The sequence below is a fragment of the Zingiber officinale genome, chromosome 1B (genome assembly GCF_018446385.1).
Source record: "Zingiber officinale cultivar Zhangliang chromosome 1B, Zo_v1.1, whole genome shotgun sequence".
NCBI lineage: Eukaryota > Viridiplantae > Streptophyta > Magnoliopsida > Zingiberales > Zingiberaceae > Zingiber > Zingiber officinale.
In genome coordinates this window covers 112,238,428-112,266,416 of record NC_055986.1, presented here as the reverse complement: position 1 = coordinate 112,266,416, position 27,989 = coordinate 112,238,428, and the positions used below count along the sequence as shown (strand labels likewise).

The 27,989-nt window shown below is 43.1% G+C and overlaps 1 protein-coding gene across 1 annotated transcript; it reads left to right on the top strand.

Annotated features, from left to right (window-relative positions):
- The first annotated feature begins 16,198 nt into the window (after positions 1-16,198).
- Positions 16,199-18,838, top strand: LOC121972732 (probable L-gulonolactone oxidase 4). Its single transcript, XM_042524377.1, has 3 exons — positions 16,199-16,940; positions 17,088-17,343; positions 17,882-18,838. Exons 1-3 carry the CDS (start codon positions 16,233-16,235, stop codon positions 18,697-18,699), a joined length of 1,782 nt encoding a protein of 593 aa, XP_042380311.1. The 5' UTR covers positions 16,199-16,232; the 3' UTR covers positions 18,700-18,838.
- The last annotated feature ends 9,151 nt before the right edge of the window (positions 18,839-27,989 follow it).

The following is a 27,989-nucleotide window of genomic DNA, read 5'->3' as shown; positions in this document are numbered from 1 at the left end:
CCTTCTAATCGGAGTTGACACTCTCTAACCCATCTATGGGGTAGAGAAGATGCTTCTAGGAACCCAACACCTATTGGTGCTCCTTGGATACTCTAGGTATTCACTAGGGATTACTTCCCTAGATACCTTCCTAGTGACTTTGTTGGGCTTCTTAAAAGCCTTGGTCACATTTTCTAGGTCAACTCTAGGAATATCCTCCCTTGTGACCTTGTTGGTGACTTTCTTAGACTTCTTAGAAGCCTTAGTCACTTTTATTGCAAAAACACTCTTAGGGATGACCTCCCTAGTATTTTTGACTTGACCACTAGACCTAGGGTTTGTTCCATAACTGTATGGAACTCTATGGTAAGAGGGAGCATCCTTCTTAGCCTTTGGTTTGTATCCCAAACCTCTATGGCCATTGGATGACCTTTGTGCTCCTAGCCCTAGGTATTTCTCATTTTGCCCTTTTAGGATATTTTCCATCCTTTTTAGGGTCTTTTCCATTTTATCAAGTCTTGACCTCAAGACTTGATTTTCTATCATTAAATCCTTAGGTTTTGGTCCATGAGCATTTTTGTTCTTGGGCATGTATCTATTATACTTAGTGTTCCCGCCCAAGTGTCTATCTACCTTCCTAACCTTAGGTTGGGTAGCTTTAGCATGTAGGGCCACATGCTTTTCCTTAAAGCCCTCATGCTTTCTATTCTTATGGTAAATTACATTAAAATGATAAAAATTAGAACTATCATGTTTTTTACCATAATGTAAAGGGGTAGGCTCAATAAAAGTTATCTTCCTTTTTACCTTAGAAGCTCCCCCTTGACTTGAGCTTCCTCCTTGAGCCTTGACCATCTTCTTCTCCTTAGGGCATTGACTCCGGTAATGCCCCTTTTGATTGCAAGAGAGGCACACAATGTGCTCCTTGCTCTTCTTTGTTCCGGGGGTGGTCTCCTTGGGCTTCACCTTGCCCTTTTGTGCCACTTGGCCGTTCTTCTTGGCTAACTTAGGGCACTTGCTCTTGTAGTGCCCATGTTCCCTACATCCAAAGTATATAATATGATTTTTATTATTAATTGAAACATTTATACCTTTGCTTGTAGGGGTGACATCTTTTCCTTTGGATCCGGAGGTAGAAGCTTCCTCTTGATCGGACCTTGATTCTCCTCCATTTGATTTTGCTTGACTTGTGGAGGTAGAATCTTCCTCCTCCTCTTCGTCTCTTGACCCGGATGTCGAAGCTTCTCCTTCTTCTTGATCCGGTGTCACCAAGGATTGCTCCCCCTCAATCCTAGAGGTGGAGGCTTCATCATCTTGAATATGAAACAAGGAGTATACTCCCTCCTTGTTCCCTTCGGTGCATTCCCTTGAGGATGAAGCTTCTTGGATTTCCTCTTCTTCGGAGGTTGAGCATCTCTCAATCTCGGAGTCCTCCTCTTGGTCTTGCTCCAAAGAGTCACCCTCTCTGGATACTTCTTGCTCTTGTACAGTGGAGGGGATCTCTTCACGAAGCTTGGCCAATTTGCTCCATAATTCCTTTGCATCTTCAAATTCTCCAATTTTGCAAAGGATGGTGTTTGGCAATAAATTGACCAAAAGCTTGGTCACCTTGTCATTTGCCTCGCACCTTTGGACTTGCTCTTGGCTCCACTTGCTCCTCTTGAGAACTGTGCCCTTTGAATTTCTTGGAGCCTTGAAGCCTTCCATTAGAGCAAACCATTGCTCTATCTCCATCATAAGAAAATTTTCGATTCTTGATTTCCAAGAATCGAAACTTGTGGAAGTGTATGGTGGAGCCACTCTTGTGTCAAATCCAAGTCCATCTTGGAATTGCATCTTGAAGTTGAGCTTGATAAAGTCTTGAACTTGAAGAATTTACTCCAACTTCTTCACCCTCTAGCTTTTCTTGATATGCTTGACCCTTCCGGCGATGATTCCGGTGAAGAGCGACCTTGCTCTGATACCACTTGTTAGGACCAAAAGTAGCTAGAGGGGGGTGAATAGCTCGTCGCGTTCGCTCGGTGCTCGGCGTTGCTTGTTTCTTCAAAGATATGGCAGCGGAAAATACACAAACAATCACACAACGCTAACACGGTTGGTTTACTTGGTATCCACCTCACAAGAGGTGACTAATCCAAGGATCCACACCAACACACACACCCTCCACTAATAAAACTCTCCTTTATGGTAACTACCAAAGGCGGAGAAGCCCTACAAGACTCAATACAAGAAGAGAGGGAAAGGATACAAGAAATACAAGCTTACAATGAGTATAAACCCTAACCCTAGCTTCTCTTCTTGGCTTTGATCCGCCTCTTGACTTGGAGAACTTCCAAGATCCTTCAAGAACTGGCGATCTGAGCTTTGTGAGTGCTGTGGAGGAGCTGGCGAGAGATCTGGAGTGAAGAGGTACCGAAGGAATCGTTCGCCTGCGGCCTTTATCGACGCTAACGGTCGGATCCCGATCGATTCGAATGTTCCCAATCGATCGGGAAGGCTTTGGATCGATCCAGAGCGCCTCTGTGCTCTGGGAAAAACGCCTGGATCGATCCATTGATCGATCCAGCGCTTATCGCGCGAAGCAGCCGCGTCCCAATCGATCCACTGATCGATTGGGACATCTGGATCGATCCACGGATCGATTCAGAGGCTCTCTGTTCGCTTAGGAAAGGCCTGGATCGATCCATTGATCGATCCATATCCTGGATCGATCCACTGATCGATCCAGCACTTGGTTTTTGCCCAAAACCAAGTCCCAAGCCTCTCAAACCAACATCCGGTCAACCTTGACCTGTTGGTACTGTTGGGTTTTTCGGGCCGCGAAAACCGCTTTTCGCGTCGCGGAAACCCCGAATCGCCCAAGCCACGGATCTCGTGCAAGGTAAAACCGAACGAAAATACGAGTACGAGTTTGAAAAACTTTAATCTACAGTAGATCTACATAAGGATAAACCATTTATACCTTTGTAGCGAAGCCCTTCGCAATCCCGCTTGTCCTTGGTTCACCGGATCTCAAAAGTGTCAAAGTAGACACTTCTCTATTTGTATCCACACAAGCAAGAGATGGAGAAGAAACCTTAGAGTGTGCTAGCACTCAAGTAAGGTCTCGGCAAGAAGGAGAAGAGGGAGAGAAGAATTGTGAGCAAGAGGAAGAAGATGAAAATCAATTAGCCTTGAATGAAAAATAAAACATTCATTTTACACTCAAAGTGGCCGGCTACATTAAACCTTGTAACCCCCATGGAATATCAAGAGTCACAACTCTTGGTAACTCCCATGAGGTGGCATTTGGTCAAGTCAAACTTGACCAAATGAAGAGGCCTTGATGATGTGGCATTGGTCAAGTCAAAGTCAAGTCAAAAACATGACTCTTCATCTTCCTACTTAAGTCAAGTCAAACTTGACCACTTCTATCCCTTGGTTGATCTAATCTAACCATTGGTTCAAGCCAATTTTAATTTAATGAATCTCTATTCATTGAATTAAATTAATTAAATGAGTCTAAGTCCAAATTAGACTCACTTAACACATGAACCAACTTGAGTCCAACTCAATTATCCTACTTTGGATTACTCTTAATCCAATTTGGTTCATCATATGAACGTAATCATTTAGGTTCATCAAATGAACCTAGTCTCCATCTATTTGCCCTTAGTGTGTGACCCTATAGGTTCTTGTAACGTTGGCAATGCCCCTAAACCCATTTAGGAGCATAAGTAATGAGCGGTATCTAGCAACACATCATTACTACTCAAGTTACAAGAATGTCGAGATCCGACATCACCTTGTGACTACTAATTGTGACTCCTCACAACATATGACATTGTCCTTCTATCCTAGACATCTAGATTGATCAATATGAAGCATAGACCGTGTCATCCTCTAATCAATCTAAATCTTGAACTCCAAGTAGACTCACTCGATCAAATGAGCTCAACATCTAATGTTGACTCATTTGGGCATGGCCATGCACTTAGTGGTCTCACTCTATCAAGAATAGCGATGTCGCTCCCGTCATATAGGAGGGATAGATCCCATCTACATCACTCACATCCCTCTGCATAATTCGTTATATACCCAGTAATCGCCTTTATAGTCCACCCTGTTACAGGTGACGTTTGACGAAACCAAAGTACATAACTCCTTATGTAGGGATTCATGGTGACTTCAGGTCAAAGGACTAATAGTCATACTAATAGCCACATGAGAAAGTATATGACACTCATATAACGATCCATGATACTTTCTCATGGCGGGTCATTCAGTATACATTCTCTAATGCATACTCATGTGTCAGCTTGATATCTCTATATCCATGACTTGTGAGATCAAGTCATCGAGCTGACCTACATGCTAGTCTTATTGTATTAACATTGTCCCTGAATGTTAATACTCGACTAGGAATGATTTAGAGTATTGTTCCCTATATCATCTCATTATCGATTCAACTAATCGATTGATATATGTATGAACCTTCTACTCAAGAACGCTATTATACTTAGTCTATTTGGCACTAATACAAATAAGTATAATAACCAAACAAATGCCTTTATTAATATACAAGAATATGATACAATGAGTCCATACAATCATCAAATGATTGGCTCTAGGGCTCTAACTAACAGGTACATCATGCCTAGCATCTGGTCACTCCTTTGACCTGCTAGGACTTCCCACCAAGTGTCTGGTCAATCCCTTTGACCCACTTGGACTTTTCTATTCATGCTAAGTATCCAGTCAATCCTTTGACCTACTTGGACTTCCCAACACCAGATGTCCGATCATCCTTGATCCATCTGAATTTTCCCTTGCCTGGCTTCACTCACCAGGACTTTCACCTAGCTTCACTCACTAGGGTTTTCCATCTGCCTAGCTTCGCTCACTAGGGCTTTCACCTGGCTTCACTCACCAGGACTTTCACCTAGCTTTACTTACTAGGGTTTTCAATCTGCCTAGCTTCACTCACTAGGACTTTTCTTCTGCCTGGCTTCACTCACCAGGACTTCCATTCTACCTAACATCCCAGTTAGGACTTCCCAGTCAAGTATCCGGTCAACCTTGACCTACTTGACTCTTCTTCAATCAATATCTTATTGTCAAACATCTAAACTCAAACCAAGACTCAGCTTGGTCAACCAGGTCAACCTTGACCTAAGGGATGTTGCACCAACAACTAACACTATAGATTGTGTTTAATTCAAGGAGATTCAAAGCTTTGTTGGCAAAGCTTGTATTTGCAAGGAAAAAAACAATGCGAATAAATTTTGTTAGAGAATTGGGCATCAAGATTGAATTTTAGGATTGAGGAGGCTTTGGAGGAATAAAGTGATGAGTTTCTTTTCTTTTTCTTTTTTTTTTTCAAAGGGCTACATGGTAGCACAATTATTAGCTGCATAAGGTAACTATTATAACTATAATGAATCAATAGATTATTAAGAGAAACAAAGTCCAAGTTGATAATTATGATGAAAATTAAAATAAGCTTTTTTCATATTAATTAATCTGGTAGTTAATAAGTAAACAAGAAAATAACCCAGTAGTTATTTTTCCATATTAATTAACGATGATGGAAGACTATACAATTGTTAATAAGTAAACAAGAAAATGCATATAGAATATCAACATATCAATTGGAATCCTAAGCTAATCAAGTTTGAGTTAAACATCCAAGAATAGAGGTTTTGAAATTCGCATCTCTTTATCGGCAGAAACAAACACGGTGTTTGCAGAATCGATTGCAATGTCAATTTATCATTGCACGATGAAATCTTTATTTGGAGTGCTACAAAGCATTGTGAAATAAAGGATAACAATGAATGTGAGAGAGAATCGATGTACGCAGAATCAGAGGGATAATCTCCCTAAACCCTTGAACAACCACTAGTCTTCGAAATCCAAATCAAAGGAAACAAGCTTAATCTATGAATGTTGAATCAGAGCAAACAAAATGCCTCGTTGCGAGAGAGATCTACAGCGAGGAACTGAGGTGAGAGAGGGAGGTCGCGACTTGAGAAAGCTCGCTGTGAAAGAGATCTACCTCGTTCCTACCAGCAACCAATAAAGGAAGAAGGGCGCCTATGAGGCTTTGTGGTGGCGAGGAACCCAGGCGTGGAGAGAGAGAAGTTAGGGATCTTGTCGATTGAGAGGGAAGCGACGACGAGGAACTGAAGTGAGAGAGGCGAGCGCGAGAGGGAGGTGTGGCGGGCTAATCGTGACGAGAGAGGGGGATGCGGCGATTCAGAGAGCTTCGGCTAGGGTTTTTTGGGAGAGGAAGGATGTGCAGCATTTTGACGCGTTTCGTTTCATGAGTTAATGTGTTTCCTCTCTCACGCACTCCACGTCAACCTCTAGTTCATCTCCACCTCACCAAACCGCAAGGAAATCACCACAAGTGAGATTTCCTATATATATATATATATATATATATATATATACACACACACGCGACTGTGCTATGCTGTGGACCATTCGTTGCACGCCCGTGTATGATAGTGGTCCATGCGCTTGGAACGAATCTAAGCGTCTGGATTCATGCATTAACCTTTTATTTTGTTTTTTTAATTTTTTTTGGGTATATTATATATTTAAGGTTTAAGATTTAGAATTTAGGAGTTGAGTTATAATAGGTTTGAGTCAATAAAATTTTTCCTTTAAGGTTCTGGCTTCCTTCTTAGATTATATTATTTAAAATTAAAAATTTTAGATATTCAAGGACTATATTATATGTATTTAGGGTTTAAGATTTTAGTATTTAGGGGATGAGTTATATTGGGTTTAAGCTAATAATATTTTCCTTCCAGGGTTCAGGCTTCCCTCTTGAGTTATAGTATTCAAGATTAAAAATTTTAGATGCTTATGGGGTCTAGTATTCCTCTTTAAGGAAATGTTGATTTTTTTTAAAAAAAAAATTAAATCCAAGCGCCTGGATCACTATAGTCGCTCTACGTTTCATTCACATCAGAGCTTCCCTCGCTCTCTTTCTCTCTATATATATATATAGTCTGTACCCTTATCTTGCATACTCCGGGTGTCCCTCACAGGTCTGGGCACTCAGAGCACCTTCCATACGCTCTGATTCACTTTTGAGAGTCAGACTTCTAGGAGAAAATCTGGGCACCCAGATCTATGAGGGTTACCCAAGAGTATACAAGGTAAGAGAATGCATGTTAATAAATATATATATATATATATATATTACAAAAGAAAATTTTAAAGAGCACCTCAAATTTTACAAATATGACATCTTATGAAAAAAAAAAATCAAAGTGACATTTCTTCAATATTTTTATTCCAAAAATATACTTTTACTGTTTGATATTGTATTACCGAATTGCTGCTATAATATATTTAGGATGATTAAAATTTAGGATTTAAGGTTTATAATATGTAAGTAGCTGTTATAATATATTTAGGATGATTAAGATTTACAATGTGTAGAAATGATTAAGTAACTGCTATAACGTGTTTACAACGAGTTTATAATTTAATATTTAGAATTTAGGATTTTTAAATATTATTATATTAAAATATTATTTATCAATGTAAAAATTATTTAAATTTTATTAAAATTATTTTAAAACCGTTGAAAAAATTATTATATAATTGTTACAATCATAAAATCTCAAACTCACCCAAAATAAATCATAGTAATTAATGAGTAGCTTTTATATATTATATGAGCTATTTGATAATTTTTATATAGTGTAAATCTTAAATTTACCTTAAACATATTGTAATAACTATTGAATAACTTTTAAACGTTATAACAGTTACCTGTTAATTTTTACATATTATAGAAATTAATGATAGTTGTTATAATAATGTTGAATAAATATGATGACTAGTTTTAGTTTTCTTATTTACTCATTTACAATAGTTGGGGCAGTCGTGGAGGCCACGAATTTTATTTTTTGCAGAATACAACAAGGTTGGATAAAAGAATATTTTTAGAAACAAATCGTTGAACCATAGTCTATAAAAGACGTCCATTTATTTTTTTTTTAATTTGAGGTGTCTTTTTATTTTTTATTATATATATACTATTTAAAATTTAATAAAAAATATTATTAAGTAGTCTCAGGGTCTTAAATAAGGGTGCAATTGACCCAAGTTACTGGTGAGCTGTTCATGAACGGTTCGATTAAAATTTGACTCGAGCTTAAAGTTTATCGAACTTGAGTCGTCTTGATTAGAAATCAAGCCGAACTCAAGCCTAGTTATTACTCTTTCGGTAGCTCGTTGAGCCAAATGAGCCCGTCCTTATATATATTTTTATAATATATAATATATTTATTAAAAAAAATAATAAAAAAAATTTGAACTCATCTGGCTCGAGCTCATAATTCAATATGGAGATCGAGTTTGGTCTTGGGACAGGTTGACGGAAGCGCTGAGTATGAATATATTCATCTTTTGTTATAATATGGAGATCGAGCTCAACTGGGCTCGAGCTCAACTGGGCTCGAGCTCAATTTTACATGTTTGAGCGAGTTCGAATTAAGCTAGTATAAATCAAATCAAGCTGAGCTCGAGTCTAGATGGACTCGAGTTCAATTCCATTCGACTCGTTTACTGCCTAGTCCTAAATTGAATTATTTAAAAAATAAACAAATTATAATTTATGATTATCTTTTGAAATCATGTGCTTGATTTCTCAATACTGAAGGAAATAAAATAAAATATTTTTAAAATCACGCTCAAGAAAAATTTTCACTGTCTCTATCACTTTTTTTTTTAACTTTTCCTACGTACCATCAAATCTATTCTAATAAAATTAGAGATTAATTTTCGATGAATATATACACTTAGAAAAAAAAATTTCCCACTTTTTAATTAATTTGATGGTCAATTATAAATTAATTTTATAATTTATTTTTCTTTATATAATAATGGACCAACTATAAAATCATCTGAAATAAATATAATCACCTTCAACTATACTAATTTATTTCAACTTTGATCAATTTATTATCAAACCTAATTTATGTACCATAAATAGGTTCGATGTGTTCAATAGTGTCTTATTCCATCAAATATAACAAAATAAGCTTAAATTGTATTCCTGCACAGTTGAATTTAAAGAATCTTATTCTGATTTTATATTTGTAGTTTCATCCTTAAATAATCTGGTTAATTCAGTTTTCCTCAGATATATTGGTGCAAAATGACTGCTCGAATTGTAACATATGTTTTTTTTTTTTATAATTCATGTATCTGACTCTTATGGGCCCATGGGATAGTGCGAGATATAAAATATTATCATATGAAATCTTAAGATTAAAATTCAGCACGATAAAGTATATTTTTTATATATCTTGGCTACTTGTACTAATAGTTAATAGACACTCGTGATTTATCTCCTTCGTATTAGCCTAGGAACAGATTAGCAAGGGTGCTGGGGGCGAGCGAATCGTCTTTTGTCACATATATCCGACTCTTATGATATCTGAATAAATTGTAACATATTTTTTTTTATAATTCATGTATACGACTCTTATGATATCTGATTAATTCAAAAGATGATTGATTCGATCTCACAAAAGTTTTTCACCGACTATCATGATAAGTAAGAAAACATAGATGAATGATGAATCTCAGCGAACGACCTAGCATCACAAGTAATTCAAACTCCTCGGATGTAATATGACCTAGGTAAGATTTGAACTCTCGTTATTTATGAATCTTTAATCATTACACTTTGTTTCATAACCAAGAATAATACGAGCTCTATGCGACTCTAACAAAGACATGATATCTGATTGTGTTCAAAAATGATGAAGGTGGTTAGCTAGGAGCTTGACTTTGTTGTTGACCAAAGGAAAACTCTATGCTATCTTGCGTAACACAAAGAGCGTTAATATTAGACCAAGGAAGGAGTCTCCGACATTGATCCTCCGACGCTCAAGTCAATGATCAATTTGTGAGAGAAAAAATGGTAGAAGAAAACTGTAACAATGAGTGTGTAGAATTATAGAGCATCGCATACCTCTGTATGTAGATGGAGATTTTTTTTATAGTGTTACTATTGTGTTGATGCACGCATTCCAAAACACTCCTAAGAAAGGACATGTCATAAGGTGACTTTGATACCTTTCCTAAAATGAGTTTGTAAATCTCTATGATTTGACCGTCTGGAAGCTTTGAAAGCGCGATTTATTTGTAGGATATCCTTTTGTTAGATTATATAATTTAGATTATATAATCTATTAGAATTATTTGTTATAGTCTTGAGGACAATTTGGTCTTTTACCTTTTCAGTTTAGGATTTAGGTATAGTCTTTTACCTCTTCAGTTTATGGTTTAGATTTTTTCTTGTAATTAACTATATAAGGCCTTGTACTCTTTATTTCTCAATTTAATTTGGATTCAATAATATGACTAGTTTTTCCCTTCTCTTATTTTTTACATGCTATCAGAGCGATTTTCCTTCTTTGATCTAATTTTTTCTGCCGCCCCCTGTTATTGCTTCATGTTGCGGTCCTATTGCTGCTATTGATTTCTGCGCCGACATCTATTTTCTGTCCTGCTGCTGTTGATTTCGACGCCGACATCTATTTTCTATCGATTGCGCTGACGTCCTATGTTGCCGATTTCTACATTTGACATCCTTTTTTGTCTCAGATTCTTTGTGTGACCACGGGTCATCCTGATATCAGTTTTTACAGATCATACAAATGTATATCCTTACAGTTTGGTTATTCTGAGAATTATTTGCTCTGTCATCATGCCTGGTTGTGCAGATGCTTCATGAAAATCTGATTCATATTTGTTTGAGCAGTTTCAACAGTTCCTTGCTTCACAACCCTCTGCCAAATCAGCTTCCTCTCATATAGGTTTATCGTCGTCTGGTATTTCAGGTATATCTTCATCCTTATGGATTTTGGATTCTGATGCCTCCCATCATATGTCATCCAATTTGTCATCTTTTGTTTCTTTTTCTCCCACTTCATCTATATCTATTGTGACTGCTGATGATACTCCTATGTCATTAGTAGGTGTTGGTTCAATTGTTACATCTTCTTTATCTCTTACTAATGTTTATTATATTCTGAGTCTTACTTTAAATCTTGTTTCTATTAGTTAATTATGTGATTCTGGATACCTAGTCTCTTTTTCTTCATCCAATTGTTATGTACAGGACCCGCAATCTCAGAGGCTAATTGAGACAGGGCATAGGCAAGGAGAACTCTATATTTTAGATCAACTCATATTACCAGAAGTTGTAGCTTCGAGTGTGGATTTATCGTCTTTTCATCTAAATCATTCATCTTCTGATTTTTATTTGTGGCACTCTCGCTTAGGTCATGTTTCAGCGTCTCGTTTGCAGTTTTTAGCCTCTACAAGAGCATTAAGATCTTTAAAAAGTTCTGATATTTCTGATTGTAGTGGTTGTAAACTGACCAAATTTTCTGCCTTACCATTTTCTAAAAGTCTTTTTTTTTCTTCTGCTCCATTTGATCTTATCCATTCTGATGTGTGGGGACCCTCTCCTATTCCTACAAAAGGGGGTCAAGGTATTATGTTTCATTTATTGATGATTGCACTCGTTACTCTTACGTCTATCTTATGAAACACAGGTTTGATTATCTTACAATTTTCAACAACTTTAGAGTTCTTGTGAAAACTCAACATTCTAGTGTCATAAAGTGTTTTCGTTGTGATTTGGGGGGTGAATACACTTCGAATCAATTTTCACATTTAATTACTTCTGATGGTACTATTCATCAAACCTCGTGTACAGATACTCCTGAACAAAATGACGTGGCTGAACGAAAATATAGACATCTTGTTGAAACAACCCGTTCATTTTTATTGTCTGCCAGTGTTCCTAGTGCCTCTTGACTCATGTCATTAATAGAATTCCAACATCACACAATTCAGGTTTGTCATCTTTTGAAAAATTATATGGGTATGCTCCTGTCTATTCTTCTTTGCGTGTTTTTAGTTGTACTTGCTTTGTCCTTTGTCCACATGCAGAGCGTAATAAGTTAGCCTCTCGGTCTGCTCTTTGTGTCTTTCTGGGTTACGTGTTAGTCAAAAAGGATATCGTTGCTTTGATCCCGTTAGTCAAAAATTATATGTCACTCGTCATGTTGTGTTTCTTGAGCATATTCCATTCTTTTCTATTCCGGCTAGTTCGCATAATATAACAAAGTCAGATCTGCTTTGCATTGATCCTTTCAATACTGATACTGAGGAAGATTCACCCACAAATCCTACTAGTAGTTCAACTGAATCTGGTACTTTGGTTCCCGAGATATCCGCTCCACATGTTCCTCCTTCTACCACTACCCAATTATCTCCTGAGGTTGCGAATGATCCTTCTCTCCACCGTCGTCAATCCACTCGTGTTCGTAAGTATACTAAACTACCGGATTTTGCTTACTCTTGTTATTCTCATTCTTTTGCTTCATTTGTTGCATCTATTCATTGTCTTTCTGAGCCTGAGTCCTATAGATAAGCTGTTTGTAATCCACTTTGGTCGAGTGTTATGGCTGAGGAACTAACTGCTTTGCATCAGAGTCATACATGGGATATTGTTCCATTGTCACCAGGAAAACATACTATTAGTTCTCGTTGGGTATAGAAGATCAAAACTAAATCTGATGGATCTATCGAACGATACAAAGCTCGTCTTGTTGCTAAAGGATATTCTCAGGAGTATGACATGGATTATGAAGAAACATTTGCTCCTGTTGCAAAAATGACAACTGTTCGTACTCTGATTGTTGTTGCTACCGTTTGTCGATGGAGATTATCTCATATGGATGTCAAGAATGCATTTCTAAATGGTGATCTTCATGAAGAAGTGTATATGACACCTCCTCCTGGTATTTCACACAAACCTGGTGAATTTGCAGGCTTCGTAAAGCGCTTTATGGTCTCAAACAAGCACCTAGTGCTTGGTTTGAAAAGTTCTCTACAGTAATTTCTTCGTTTGATTTTCATCCTAGTAATCATGATTCAGCATTGTTTATCAGATGTACGAGTGCAGGTCGTATTCTTTTATCATTATATGTTGATAACATGATTATTATTGGTGATGATTCTGATGGAATTGCTTCCTTGAAATCTGAGTTGGCTCATTGTTTTGCTATGAAAGACTTGGGTATACTACGCTACTTTCTGGGTATTAAGGTTGCTTATTCCCCGAAAGGTTATCTTTTATCTCAGTCAAAGTATATATCTGACCTGTTTGAGCGTGCTCCTCTTACTGATAATAGAGTTGTTGATACTCCTATTGAGACTAATGCTCGATATTCTCCATCTGATGACTCACCTTTGTCGGATCCTAATTTGTACAGAACTATTGTTGGAAGCTTAGTTTATCTCACCGTGACTCGTCCAGATATTGCGTATGCTGTTCATGTGGTTAGTCAATTTGTTGCTGCACCAACTACAGTTCATTGGGCTGCTGTTCTTCATATTCTCAGATATCTTCGGGGCACTCAATTTCAAATCCTTTTATTTCCTTCTACGTCATCTCTTGAGTTGCGTGCATACTCTGATGCGGATTGGGCTGGTGATCCTACGGATCACAAATCTACCACTGACTTCTGCGTTTTTCTTGATGATTCCCTCATTTCTTAGAAGAGTAAAAAGCAAGATGTTATTTCTAGATCTTCCACAGAAGTTGAGTATCGTGCCATGACGTCAACTACTTGTGAGATAATTTGGTTGCGTTGGTTGCTTGCGGATATGGGTATCTCTCTTCATCAACCTACTCCGTTATATTGTGATAATCAAAGTGCTATTCAAATGACACACAATTCAGTTTTTCATGACCGAACGAAACATATTGAAATTGATTGTCACATTACTCGTCACCATCTTCAGATTGACACCATCACATTGCCTTTTGTTCTTTCAAAGCTGCAGATTGCTGATATGTTTACCAAGACTCATTCCGCTTCGCACTTCCGATTTTTATCTAACAAACTCTCAATGCTTATGGCTGTAGCATCGTGAGTTTGAGGGGGGGGTGTTAGATTATATAATTTAGATTATATAATCTATTAGAATTATTTGTTATAGCCTTGAGGGTAATTTTGTCTTTTACCTTTTCAGTTTAGGATTTAGATATAGTCTATTACCTTTTCAGTTTATGGTTTAGATTTTTTCTTATAATTAACTATATAAGGCCTTGTACTCTTTATTTCTCAATTTAATTTGGATTCAATAATATGACTAGTTTTTTCTTTCTCTTATTTTTTACACCTTTGTCCTTCGTGACATAAACTTCCAAAAGAGAGTACGAAGCCGTTGGACCGTGGGACTCACAATGGGCTGACTGGCCATCACTCAGGAGGACCGTGAGCTCGGACTTGCAGAACGTGATGAGTGACTCGGTTTTCACTCGGTCTTTTCATTAATTTGCATCAAGGGCGTGATATGTCCAATCGGCCTGTAGGTCCGATCGACTGATCAAAAGGCCTAGTTGACTGAGTTATCATTGTTTATTGCACCCTGAGGCCCGATCGGTCACCCAAAGTCCGATCAGCCGCTTGAGGGCCAACGTCCATATGATCCGTTCAGGTATGTCCCTACCCTAGTTGGTAACTCTGAAGGTTGATCGTTTTTTGACTTTGACTATCTCGTCTATCAATCTTTCTAGCCTAGACCTACCTTTTGGGATGGGCTGCCTCCCTTGTTGGACAACCTTGGCCACAATGATTTGTGATCCAGCTGAGATCGGGGATGGGTTAACTCTTTGAGGGATTAGAGCACCATAAACCAGTCGGACACGAGTTGAACTACTGCTGACTGATTAAATCCTTATCAAATCCACAAGTAATTAGAGCACCCTCGTGCAACCAGAATCAGAGATCATCAGTTGTCGACCTAGCGCTTTGAGCCCCGACGGAGATTGGAGGAAGAAGAGCGACTGCCGGACGAGCAAGAAACTCTCCCATGAATGTTGGACGAGCACGAAAGATAGCTGCAAACACCTGATAGAGTTAGAGCGCTAGCACGGACTTTAGCCGGATCCCTCCGACACTAAAATCAAATGCAGGGAAATAGAAGCAAAGACAAAACAAAGTAGTTGAAGCAGACCAATCTCATTGGAAGACATCAGACCGACTCACTCACTGATATAGTTGGACAGAAGATGCTCAGCGTGCCTCGTGCTCTTAACATTGTTCTTACCTTTTTGGGTTGCGTAACTTGAGTCAACGATGGATACGTAAATGCTTGTGCACGTCGTCCAGCACCGAAGGAGTTGGCCGATCTGCATCACATAAAAAAAACCAACTAGTGCTAGACCGATCCCGTCCCGTCTTTCATTCGGCCAACTAACTACTCTCAAGTCATATCCTCCATTAATTTATTATCTCTCTCCGTAACCGCATCAAACAGATTCCGATCCCAAGCCCATCATCCAAGCACCAACAACTCATCCAAATAAAGTAATGTTATCACAATAATTTCAAGTTAACATTGAGGGACACGTACAAACATTGTAGTTGTTGACGTTTGAAAACACCCCGAGTATGATTATGATACAGCGATAAGGTATTCGATGGATTTATAAAGTATCACAGTTTAAAATTCAAGTGAGGACATACTTTATATATAGCAGACCCTGTCCAAAAAAGAAGAAGAAAAGAATGTTATCCCAATAATTTCAAGGTCTGCTTGAGTTTACATTGAGGGACAGTTGGAGAGGTTTGAAAATGACCTTGACACGATGCAGTAGTGATAAGGTGTTGGATGGATTTACGGAATATCATGGTTCAAAATTCAACTGGGTGAAGATAGATTTTATTGTGGCTTTTTTAATTGTGGAAGTTGGCTACCGGACGAATTATCACGAGCGCTTTCTTTCGAATTTACTCGAGGACGAATCAAATGAAAAATGATCTACCTACGGAATTAATTGGGTCTATGAAACTTTTCCTTTGTCCTATCTTTCTTATGCAACCACCAAGCTTCACTCCCTACTATATAAATTAAAAAGTACTATTTATATATATAAATATAAATTATTTTTATGTTGGCATAAATTCTATATATAAATTATTTTTATGTTGGCATAAATGTTATATATGGAAGTAGAAATTAGATAAAAACAGATGAAATCTGATATCTGGTGGTCTCCTAGCACATCCACACTATTCCACTATTAGGAGTGAGTAAATTAAGAAAACGAAGTTAATCATAATTTATCTATTTTTATTGAGATTACTCAATTCAATATACATGTCAAGGGCTATATATGGCAGTAGATGTGTCTGTGGAGTGTGAATTGAATCATGAGAAGGCTCGTCATTGGGGTGGTTAAAGTTGGTCTTCTTTTGCTTCACTACTGTTGCCTTTTAATTCCTATGCTCCATGGCCGCGTTGTGAATTGCAGCCCTCCGCCGGAGCCCGTGCGGTGCGCCCGCGGCGGCACCGCCAAGTGCACCTTCACCAACGGCTATGGCGCCTTCCCCGACCGCTCCGTCTGCTCCGCCGCCGAGGTCGTGTACCCGTCCACCGAGCAGGAGCTCGTGGCCGCCGTGGCCGCCGGCGCCGCCGCCGGCCGGAAGATGAAGGTCGTCACGCGCTACTCCCACAGCATTCCCAAGCTGTCCTGCCCCGGCTCCGGCGACGGCTCCGGGCTCCTCATCGGCACGCGGCGACTCAACCGCGTCGTCGCGGCGGCGGGAGGGACGACGATCGCGGCGGAGGGCGGGGCGGTGCTGGCGGACGTGATCGCGGCGGCGGGGGCGGCGGGGGTGGCGCTGCCGCACGCGACCTACTGGTCGGGGGTGACGGTGGGTGGCCTGCTGGCGACGGGGTCGCACGGGAGCTCGCTGTGGGGCAAGGGCGGCGCAGTGCACGAGTACGTGGTGGGGGTGCGCCTGGTGACGCCGGCGACGCCGGCGGAGGGGTACGCCAAGGTGAGGGTGCTGGAGGCCGGAGACCCGGAGTTGGACGCCGTCAAGGTCTCCCTCGGAGTCCTCGGAGTCATCTCGGAGGTACGCCGTCGCCGACGAACACCTTAATCATGGGTTCTCAATATAGTCCCTGAAATTTTACCAAGGGTAACTAGGAAACCGGAAAAAGTTTGCGGGGGGCAAAAAGTAAAATTTCCCGCGGTGAAAATCACCGGATTAAATTTGCAGGTGACGTTGGCGGTGCAGCCACTGTTCAAGAGGTCGATCACGTTCTCGACCCGCGACGATTCAGATCTGGCGGCGAAGCTCGTCGCTTTCGGCAAGCAGCACGAGTTCGCCGACGTGGCGTGGTACCCCGGCCACCGGAGAGCTATCTACCGCATCGACGATCGGGTCCCCAACGGAACTCCCGGCGACGGCCTCTTCGACTTCGTCGGGTTCCGTTCCACGGCGACCTTGGTGGCGCAAGCCGTTCGGTCAGCAGGTAATTAGTTTAAATGTTTTAAAAAAAATGATTTTCTTCTCGATAAATTGCTTCTTCCAAAATACTCCCTGTGTTTCCTATATTTTAAACATTTCACCTCTAAGTTTTTGTCGACGCTGTGTGACTGGATTGCAAGCGATCATAGTGAACATGAGGCATCTGACACTTCATTTATTAGATGAATCGACTAATATTAATGATTGAATTGAAAAATAAAATAATGAATGTAGCATTAAAGGAAGCAGGGAAAAACAGAGGACAAAATAACAGGAAATCCATAGATAGCAAGTGAGCATTTGGGACTATGGTGGAAACGAGACCGACTAATAAAATTTTTTATAGGATTAAATTGGTCATCTTAAAAATTAATCGACTAATTTTGACCTTTGATTTGATCGACTTCGTTCCCTTTCATTCATTCTGCTACTTCTGATTAATTTCCTCCCAATTAAACAACAGTCAGGAGTTTTTTTTAGAAAAGGATAAAATATAGGGGCGAAATGGAAGTTTCGCCAATGATTTGCTTTTTTTTTACCAGAGGAGATCTCGGAGGCCGTCGGAGACGCCGCCGGTAAGTGCCTGAACTCCAAGGTCACGACCTCCGCCATCCGCCTACTCGGATACGGCCTCTCCAACGACGGGCTCCTCTTCACAGGCTACCCGGTCATCGGCTACCAGCACAAGCTCCAATCGTCCGGCGGGTGCCTCCGCAGCCCCGCCGACGGCCTCCTCACCTCCTGCCCGTGGGACCCCCGCATCCGCGGCGAGTTCTACCACCAGACCACCGTCAGCCTCGCCCTCCCCAACGCCTCCGACTTCATCCGCGACGTGCAGAGGCTCCGCGACCTCGACCCGGACGCCCTCTGCGGCCTCGAACTGTACGACGGCATCCTCATGCGCTTCGTCAAGGCGTCGACGGCCTTCCTCGGGAAGCAGCAAGACTCGGTCGACTTCGACATAACGTACTACCGGAGCCGCGACAACCCGATGACTCCGCGCCTCCACGAGGACGCGCTGGAGGAGATCGAGCAGATGGCGGTGGTCAAGTACGGCGGGCTGCCGCACTGGGGCAAGAACCGGAACCTGGCCTTCGAGGGGGCGGCGAGGAAGTACGCCAAGGGGAGGGAGTTCCTGAGGGTGAAGGATGCCTTTGATCCGGAGGGGTTGTTCTCGAGCGAGTGGAGCGATCAGGTGCTGGGAGTGCAAGGGAGGACGCCGAGCATCGTGAGGGAAGGGTGCGCGCTGGAGGGGCTCTGCGTCTGCTCGGAGGACGCGCACTGCGCGCCGGAGAAGGGGTATTACTGCCGACCGGGGAAGGTGTACCAGGAAGCCAGAGTATGCGGCCGCCTCCATTGAGATGATGAGCAGGGCAATAACACCAACAAAAGCTAGGAAATTTATTTTAGTTAATAATAATAATTATTATTAAATAAATGTATTAATTTGTCCGATCTATAAAATATAGGGCAAAAGTTAAAAGGCCTATTTTTTTTAATCAACCGTCCCATTTTAATTATATATATATATATATATATATATAGATCTTATTATCTACGGTAATTTACTAAATCACGCACCTAGATATCTTAATTGACAAAAAGGCGTATGTTACTTTGGTATTTACCAAAAGATGCATTTTTTCAAGTGTACTTCCCTTTTTATCCTTCTGACCAATCAAACTTTTTTTTTGTCGTTTTTCTTTTCTCCCTCTTCTCTTTCCTATCTCCTCTTTCATCAACGACATTTAAAATTTAGTTAATTTTTTGATAACATTTTAATACATTTAGATAAGCTAAAATAAACTATGAATAGCAAATTTGAACTCCTTGCAACATCAGGAATCTACAGGAACTGAAATGAGTATAATCTGAGGTCTTTAGATCCATCAGTGAGTTTTAGTCAAAACCCACTTATGGACCTAGAGAGCTCCGATTGCACCCATTTCAGTTTCTATAGATTCCTGGTGTTGCAAGGAGTTCAAATTTACTATCCATTATTTATTTTGACTTTTAGAAAGTGTTAAAATACAAGAAGAAAAAATCAGCAAAAAAAATTCATATCAGGCCCACGTTGGGCCTGATATGGAATATGGGCCTGATATGATTCCATATCAGGCCTAACGTGGAGCCTTTTTGTTGATTCTTTCTTCTTATATTTTAACACCTTCTAAAGTCAAAATAAACAATGGATAGCAAATTTGAACTCCTTGCAACATCAGGAATCTACAGGACCTGAAATGAGTGTAATCTGAGGTCTCTAGGTCCATCAGTGGGTTTCGGTCAAAACCCACTTATGGACCTAGAGAGCTCCGATTGCACCTATTTCAGTTTCTATGGATTCCTGGTGTTGCAAGGAATTTAAATTTGCTATCCATTATTTATTTTGATTTTTAGAAGGTGTTAAAATACAAGAAGAAAGAATCAGCAAAAAAGCTCCACGTTAGGCCTGATATGATTCATATCAGACCCAATGTGGGCCTGATATGAATTATTTTTGCTGATTCTTTCTTCTTGTATTTTAACACCTTCTAAAAGTCAAAATAAATAATGGATAGCAAATTTGAACTCCTTGCAACACCAGGAATCCATAGAAACTGAAATGGGTGCAATCGGAGCTCTCTAGGTCCATCAGTGGGTTTTGACCGAAACCCACTGATGGACCTAGAGACCTCAGATTACACCCATTTCAGTTCCTGTAGATTCCTGATGTTGCAAGGAGTTCAAATTTGCTATCCATTGTTTATTTTGACTTTTAGAAGGTGTTAAAATATAAGAAGAAAGAATCAGCAAAAAGGCTCCACGTTAGGCCTGATATGAATCATATCAGGCCCACGTTGGGCCTGATATGATTCCATATCAGGCCCAATATGGATCCCACTCTATTAAGAATTCTCAATTATTTTAGGAACTCTTCATTTCCAATGTAGCATTTTATTTTGACTTAAATCTCAGTTCATGATGTATGTCTTTGTTGGGGATTTGAAAAATTATGCGAAAAAACCTTAACTGTTGAATACCTCTTCAAATATGTTGGATTGGATATTGAAAAGTAATGATTTTTGCAATTCTTCTACCTTTTGCTTGGTATCTTTTTCCCATTTAAATAATTGACACACTTTTCTTTCAACCTTCAGAATTTGGAATGGTGTCTCTTTGTCCTTTTCTCTTATTTCTCGTAAGTGATCTCATTTTCTGGATTAATTTTCTTTTACAAAGAAAGAAGAAATAAGTGAGTCATGACTTATTTGCAGTTACATGCTAATAGAAGAATTAGGTCTATCTGGTATTGTGTCAATTCTATTTATTGGAATTATACGTATCTTCTCTTTTTTCAATAACTATACTGATCCGGTAGTAAGAGCGGCCCCCCCCTTGTGAAGTCAACGCTAAGTGGAAGTCACCGGGACAGCCGCCCATCCGGGTCCGACCGGACGGCCGGCCGGTCGGTGTAATTGAATACCCGGATGGGTCCGGTCGGCTTGCCGACCGGACGATATACACTGATGGTTGGAAGGCACCCTGTCAAATCAGGGTTCCGGCGCTCAGTTGAAAAGGTCATGGGCCGAGCTGACCTCTAGGCCGACCAAAGCCATAAGGCACCACTGCTTATTAGTCTCCACAAAGCACAAGTAAACTCCTACGGATGTCTAGCCGGATGTTGAGGGAGCTGTCCGCCCGAGCGACAGGTTTGGAGCTAAGGGGAAAAGGACAAGGGACTTCTTTTTCTGACAACTGGTAGGTTTCACATGTGGGTCATGCTCCAAATTTTGTGATAGGGGATTCTGCTGTCCCATCGAGGACATGCTTTGACTGTAGCGGTATGGGTCAGGTGAGCTTTCTGACAACCGCATACCGAGGAAAGGACAGAGGACACATATGCACCTCGGTATGCGTGCCCTAACTCTTCACAACTCTATATAAAGAGCCTCAGACTTCGCCGGAGGTACGTATTCTGAGACTTTGGGAGCCACCTTTTTCATCGTTGCTTACCTGACTTGAGCGTCGGAGGGTCGCCGCCGGGAATCCCCTTCCCGGCTCGACTTCTGTGCAGGTTCGTCGGAGCTTCGTTCCAGCAGTTGAAGAGCCACGTCAGCAGTCAAAGAGCGCTCCGTGCCCAGCGTCCATTGATTCAGCCTTCGGACAGGATCAATTTGGCGCCGTCTGTGGGAACGCTCCTGCATCCGACTGGAAACAATGGATGAGGCTGGACGACAACACATGGTGACGCTTTCGACGGAAGAACTCGACGCTCTGGTCGAGATAAGGGCCGCCAAACTTGTGGAGCAAAAACAGAAAGCATCTGCCGAGCGGCCGGAGCAACAAGCAACATCTGCGTCGGGTGGCCGAGCGGAAGCACCTCAAGCCACCGCTGCATTCCATCGGGCCTTATTTCGCACCCCTGAAGCCGTACCAGCTCGAAGAGATAGAGGATCTTCTTCAGACGAAATGCCTAAGCGAGATGACAGAAAGGGGAAAGCCCCCCGAGCGGACGCATCCCCTGAGCGGATCAATCACCAATTTTCGGAGGCTATTCTACGAGACCCTCTGCCCAAGCACTACGTGCCTCCGACGATCGGCGAGTACAATGGAACAACGGACCCGGATGATCATCTGGGTAAGTTTGATAACACAGCTACGCTCCATCAATACACAGATGGAGTAAAGTGCCGAGTCTTTCTTACCACTCTCTCGGGATCGGCTCAACGGTGGTTTCGGAGGCTGCCAGACGGATCCATCACAAGCTTCAAGGACTTCCGAATGGCCTTCCTCCACCACTTCGCTAGCAGTCGGCGTTATCAGAAGACAAGTGTCAGCTTGTTCGCCATCAAGCAAGAGCCGAGAGAATCGCTTCGAGCTTACATCCAGCGGTTCAACAAGGTGGCAATGGTTATTCCAACGGCCACCTCGGAGACGATGATGAATGCCTTCACGCAAGGCCTGGTGGATGACGATTTTTTCCGATCACTCATTCGGAAACCGCCCCGAGATTATGATCACATGCTACACCGAGCCAATGAATACATCAACGTGGAGGAAGCGCAAGCGGCCAGGAAAAAAGAAACACCAACCGAACGGGCTCCACCTGCCGAGCGGAAACCCTTCGCCGCTCATCAACCGCCGAGAGGACCAAGGGCCGACGCAATCCGCTCCCCTCGTGGGAGGTCCCAAGTGCAAGAAGTAGCTGCCGCTCGGAGCAAGCCAAAGAAGAAATGGACCCCTATGTTCTGCTCCTTCCACCGGACGGATACGCACAACACGAGGGATTGTCGAAGTCTTCCCTTCGTGGCTAATCCCGTTCCCAGGAGTGCCGAACGACGGTCTCCTTCCATCGACAGGAGACAAAGGACCCATGAAGCCGACCGGACCCGCACCGAGAGGCGACATCAACAGACGCCCGATCGACACCGATCTCCAAGAAAGGAGAATCGCCGAGCGTCCAGAGATCGGTCCCGACCATCCACTCGGGAAGAGGAAAATAGGAGCAATACTTCTCGAGGCGAGATCAACGTTATTGCTGGTGGGCCGACCGGAGGAGACTCCAACCGAGCCAGAAAGGCGGGCGTCCGGCAGCTCCAGATCCACGCGGTCGGTTGCAGCCAGGAGCGGGCAAGTGGACCGGAAATCACTTTCAGGCCCGGGGACTTAGAAGGAGTTGAAGTGTCCCACGACGACGCTCTGCTCATTAAAGCGGTAATAGCAAATTACACTATTCACCGCATATTTGTTGACACAGGGAGCTCGGTCAACATCATATTAAGAAGGCGTTTGATCAGCTGCAAATTGATCGAGCCGAGCTGCTGCCCATGACAACTCCGCTCTAAGGGTTTACGGGTAACGAAGTTCAGCCGGTCGGACAGATCCGGCTGGCTACCTCGCTGGGAGAAGAGCCGCTCAGGAGGACCAGGACAATAAACTTCGTGGTGGTCGACTCCCCCTCGTCCTACAACATCATTTTGGGGCGACCGGCGCTCAGCGAATTCCGAGCGGTCGTCTCAACCTTCCACCAGAAGATGAAGTTCCCCGTCGAAGACAAGGTGGGAGAAGTACGGGGAGATCAGTTAGCAGCTCGGCGATGCTACATCGAGATGGTCCGAGCAGAATCCAACTCCGCTCGGAAGGCGCCCCGAATCGAGGTAAATGCCATCACTGAAAAGCCACCCTCTTTAATTTATGAAGAAAAAGAGGAAGTGCAGATTCATCCGACCCGATCGGAGGCCACGACTTTTATTGCCTCTGATCTGGAGGAGAAGCAGAAAGAGGAGTTGATCCAAGGCCTCCGGCAAAATCATGATGTCTTCGTCTGGTCGACACATGAGTTGTCCGAAATTTCGCCGAGCATAGCGCAGCATGAGTTACATGTCCGACCGGACGCTCGGCCGATAAAGCAGAGTAAAAGAGATTTCAGTGCCGAGCAGAACTCCATCATCCGGGCGGAAGTCGAGAAGCTTCTAGAGGCCGGCCATATACGAGAAGTACAGTTCCCGAGTTGGTTGGCTAACGTAGTATTAGACTCTAAGCCGGGCGGCAAGTGGAGAGTCTGCATTGATTTTCAGGACTTGAACAAAGCATGCCCCAAGGACTTTTATCCTCTACCCCGGATAGATCAGCTGGTGGACTCTACGGCCGGCTGCGAATTAATTTGTATGCTCGACGCCTACCAAGGCTATCATCAAGTGCCGCTCGTCCGTGAAGATCAAGAAAAAGTCAGCTTCGTGACGGCCGACGGCACTTATTGCTACAATGTGATGCCGTTCGGATTGAAGAATGCGGGGGCCACATATCAGCGCTTGATGAATAAAGTATTCAGAGAGCAGATTGGGCAAAATCTAGAAATTTATGTGGACGACATTCTCATCAAGTCCGTCCGAGCGGCCAATCTCTTCAAGGACATGGAAGAAACCTTCCGAACACTGCGCAAATATGGAGTCAAGCTAAATCCCCAAAAGTGCCTGTTCGGAGCGAAAGGAGGACGTTTCCTGGGATACGTAGTGACCGAGCGGGGAATTGAAGCAAATCCCAGCAAGGTGAGAGCTCTCCAAGACATGCCCGCCTCCAAGAAATACAAGGGAAGTGTAACGTTTGGCTGGTCGGATAACCGCATTGTCCCGATTCATCTCCAAAACTGCCGACCGAAGCCTCCCCTTCTTCAAAATTTTGCGCAAGGCCACTAAATTTCGCTGGGACGAGGAATGCGACCGAGCATTCGAAGAATTGAAGACATATCTTACTTCTCTGCCTGTACTTGCCAAGCCGATCGGGGGTGAGTCACTTTATATTTATCTGTCTTCAACTGAGCATGCTGTAGGCTCGGCACTTGTAAGGTCTAGCGGCGAAGAGCAGCCGGTGTATTTTCTGAGCCACATTTTAAAAGATGTCGAATCTCGTTACACTGGGCTCGAGAAGTTGGCCTTTGCTTTGGTTCTGGCCGCTCGGCGCCTTCGACCATATTTCTTGGCTCACACCATCATAGTCCGGACGAACAGTCCACTAGGAAGAGTACTGTTGAATCCAGAAGCGTCCGGACGGCTCATCAAGTGGACGACAGAACTAAGTGAATTTGACATCCAATACCAGCCCCGCTCGGCGATCAAAGCGCAATCCTTGGCTGTTTTTGTGACCGAAGTGCAAAGGCCAGAGCCGGAAGCTATGTGGAGAATATATGTGGATGGGTCGTCCACTCGGCTCGGGAGTGGGATTGGAGTATTGCTGCTCTCACCTCAAGAAGAGAAGATGCATCTATCCGTCCGGTTGGATTATAAAGCTACCAACAATGAAGTAGAGTATGAGGCCCTCATAGCCGGATTGCAGGCAGCTCAGCATGTTGGCGCCGGTCGGGTAACGCTTCATTCTGATTCGCAATTGGCCGCGCAGCAACTCTCTGGCGCATTTGAAATTAACAGCGCCCGGCTCAAGCTCTATGCTGATGCATTTGGGAAACTTAAAGCCAATTTCAGAGAAGTTATCGTCCAGAAGATACCCAGAGCAGAAAACCAAGCAGTCGATGAGTTAGCCAAACTCGCAAGCTCAATAACGTCGGTCGCCATTCAGCAACCAATTGAAAAAGTACTGCTGGTTGCGCACGTCGACCGGATGGAAGGCCTCACGTTTCCAAGCGACTGGAGGACACCCATCATAGAGTTCCTCCGCTCGGGAGCTACATCGGCCGACCGGAATGAGGCCCAACTACTAAGAAGGAGAGCCGGTCGGTTCACACTCATCGGCGATCAGCTTTACAAAAAAGCATTCTCACGTCCGCTGTTGAAATGTGTAAGCTCGGAAGACTCAGCTTACATTCTCCAAGAAGTACATCAAGGATCATGCGGAGCTCATCCGGGCGGACGATCATTGGCTAAGAAGATCTTGCTAGCTGGATACTTTTGGCCAACCCTACAAGCAGACGTCGCTCGGACCGTATCAACATGCCTGTCGTGCCAGAAGTACCATAATTCTTACCACCGACCGGCAGAGGAAATGAAGGCATCAACAGTTTCATGTCCGTTCGACAAATGGGGAATGGATATCGTTGGTCCGTTCCCGATGGCGACCGGGCAGCGAAAATTTTTGCTAGTGGCGGTTGATTATTTTTCCAAGTGGGTGGAAGCCGAGCCGTTAGCCAGGATCACCGAACAGATGGTTAAAAAATTCATATGGCAGCACATCATATGTCGGTTCGGTATCCCTCGTCGACTGATTTCCGACAACGGACGACAATTCACAGGCAAAATTCTCGAAGATTGGTGCCAAAGCTTCGGCATTGAACAGCACTTCACATCTGTAGCCTATCCCCAAAGCAACGGTCAAGCCGAAGTAACCAATCGGGAAATTCTTCGTATTCTGCGCGCTCGGCTCGATCATTTAGGAGGAAGTTGGGTAGATGAAGTGCCGGGCGTTTTATGGGCCATCCGAACGACTCCTAAGGAAGGAATGGGCGTCACACCTTTTCATCTGGTGTACGGCGGCGAAGCGATCATTCCGGTTGAAGTCGGCGTCGAGTCCGTCCGGGTCCAATGTTACGATGAAGGCAACGCCGAGCGGAGGAACATGGAGCTGGATTTGGTTGACGAGGAGCGAGCCAAGGCATCCGTTCGGCTGATGGCGTACCGGCAACGGATGAAGCAAAACTACAACCGGCGAGTCATTCCCAGATCATTCCAAGTCGGCGATCTTGTCTGGAAGAAAGTCAAGCCGGTCGGCGACGTCGGCAAGCTTGAAGCTCCGTGGGCAGGTCCCTTCAAAATCATCGAAAAGCTCCGCTCGGGCGCGTATTATCTGGAGGATGAAGACGGTCGGCAACTAGATAGGCCGTGGAGCGCGAACCACCTCCAGCCTTACCGGGCGGGGTGAAAGGTGTGCCAATGTAAATCATCCTGTGTACTTTTTTCGACTGAATACTTGAAATGCAGAAATGAAAAATCAAGAGAACAAATATAAGGCATCGTCAACAAGGAACGAAGGCCCCGAGCCTTTCGGCCGGAGGTAAATTAATCGAGGCAAACGCTCGAGGACCGAAGGCCACGTGCAGGAAGCAAAGTGGTATAATATGGCGCTAATTCTTTGTATATTTCCTGTTAGCCTGTATCCTCATAATGCAGGAAGCAAAAGTGATAAAAAGGATGGCAAAAAGCTTTGCCGAACGGCAGAGTCAAAATTAGCCTGGAAGACCGTCGAGCTCCGACGTTAAATATCGAGAGACGAGCCGGCGTCTATAAATAATCCGAGCGGAAGACCGTCGAGCTCCGACGTTAAATATCGCGTAACCCGCCGGCCCCTATAAATAATCCGAGCGGAAGACCGTCGAGCTCCGACGTTAAATATCGAGAGACGAGCCGGCGTCTATAAATAATCCGAGCGGAAGACCGTCGAGCTCCGACGTTAAATATCGAGAGACGAGCCGGCGTCTATAAATAATCCGAGCGGAAGACCGTCGAGCTCCGACGTTAAATATCGAGAGACGAGCCGACGTCTATAAATAATCCGAGCGGAATATCGTCGAAACTGCGATTATCCATATTTTCCGTCGATATCGTTCGACCGATTCCAAGTTCCGCTCGGACTCAAGGCACAAAGGTTCTGGTCGGTTTATAGCGAGCGACTCTTGATAGCAACACAGAATGATAGTCGTCCGATCGGAAGGGCTTGGCAAAGTACTTGCAAGAATGCCTCTCAAATGCCGAAGGTGTGATAATAGGCAAGCGGGTAACACACATATTAGCAAAGGGACAAAGTGCAAGAAGATAGAGTGCACGAAAGGAAAGCATTTCATTGAAATTAAAACCTTGGGCCGAGTGGCCTAAGTACAAAAAGGTTCATATTCAGCCGAGCGGCCAAATTACAAGAATTACTCAATATAGTCGTAGAGGTCCCTCGGAATATTGCTCAGGAGCTCCACCTGATCGCCGGCTGGAATATTGGTGGACTCCAGAAGAAGGCCCTTCGACTTCAGATAGGTCATAGTGGCCGTAATGGCCAAGTCGAAAGCTGAGTACATCCGCTCGCAAATTTTCTCCGAGAATTCAGGCGATCGGATGTGGTTTTGTCGAAGAGCGGCCACTCGGCTCGGCATCCTGGTATTCTTTGAAGGCCGCCTGGGAGCTTGTGAGGGCCTCATTCAGATGCTCAATCTTCTCCGTGTCGGCCGAGCGGCCC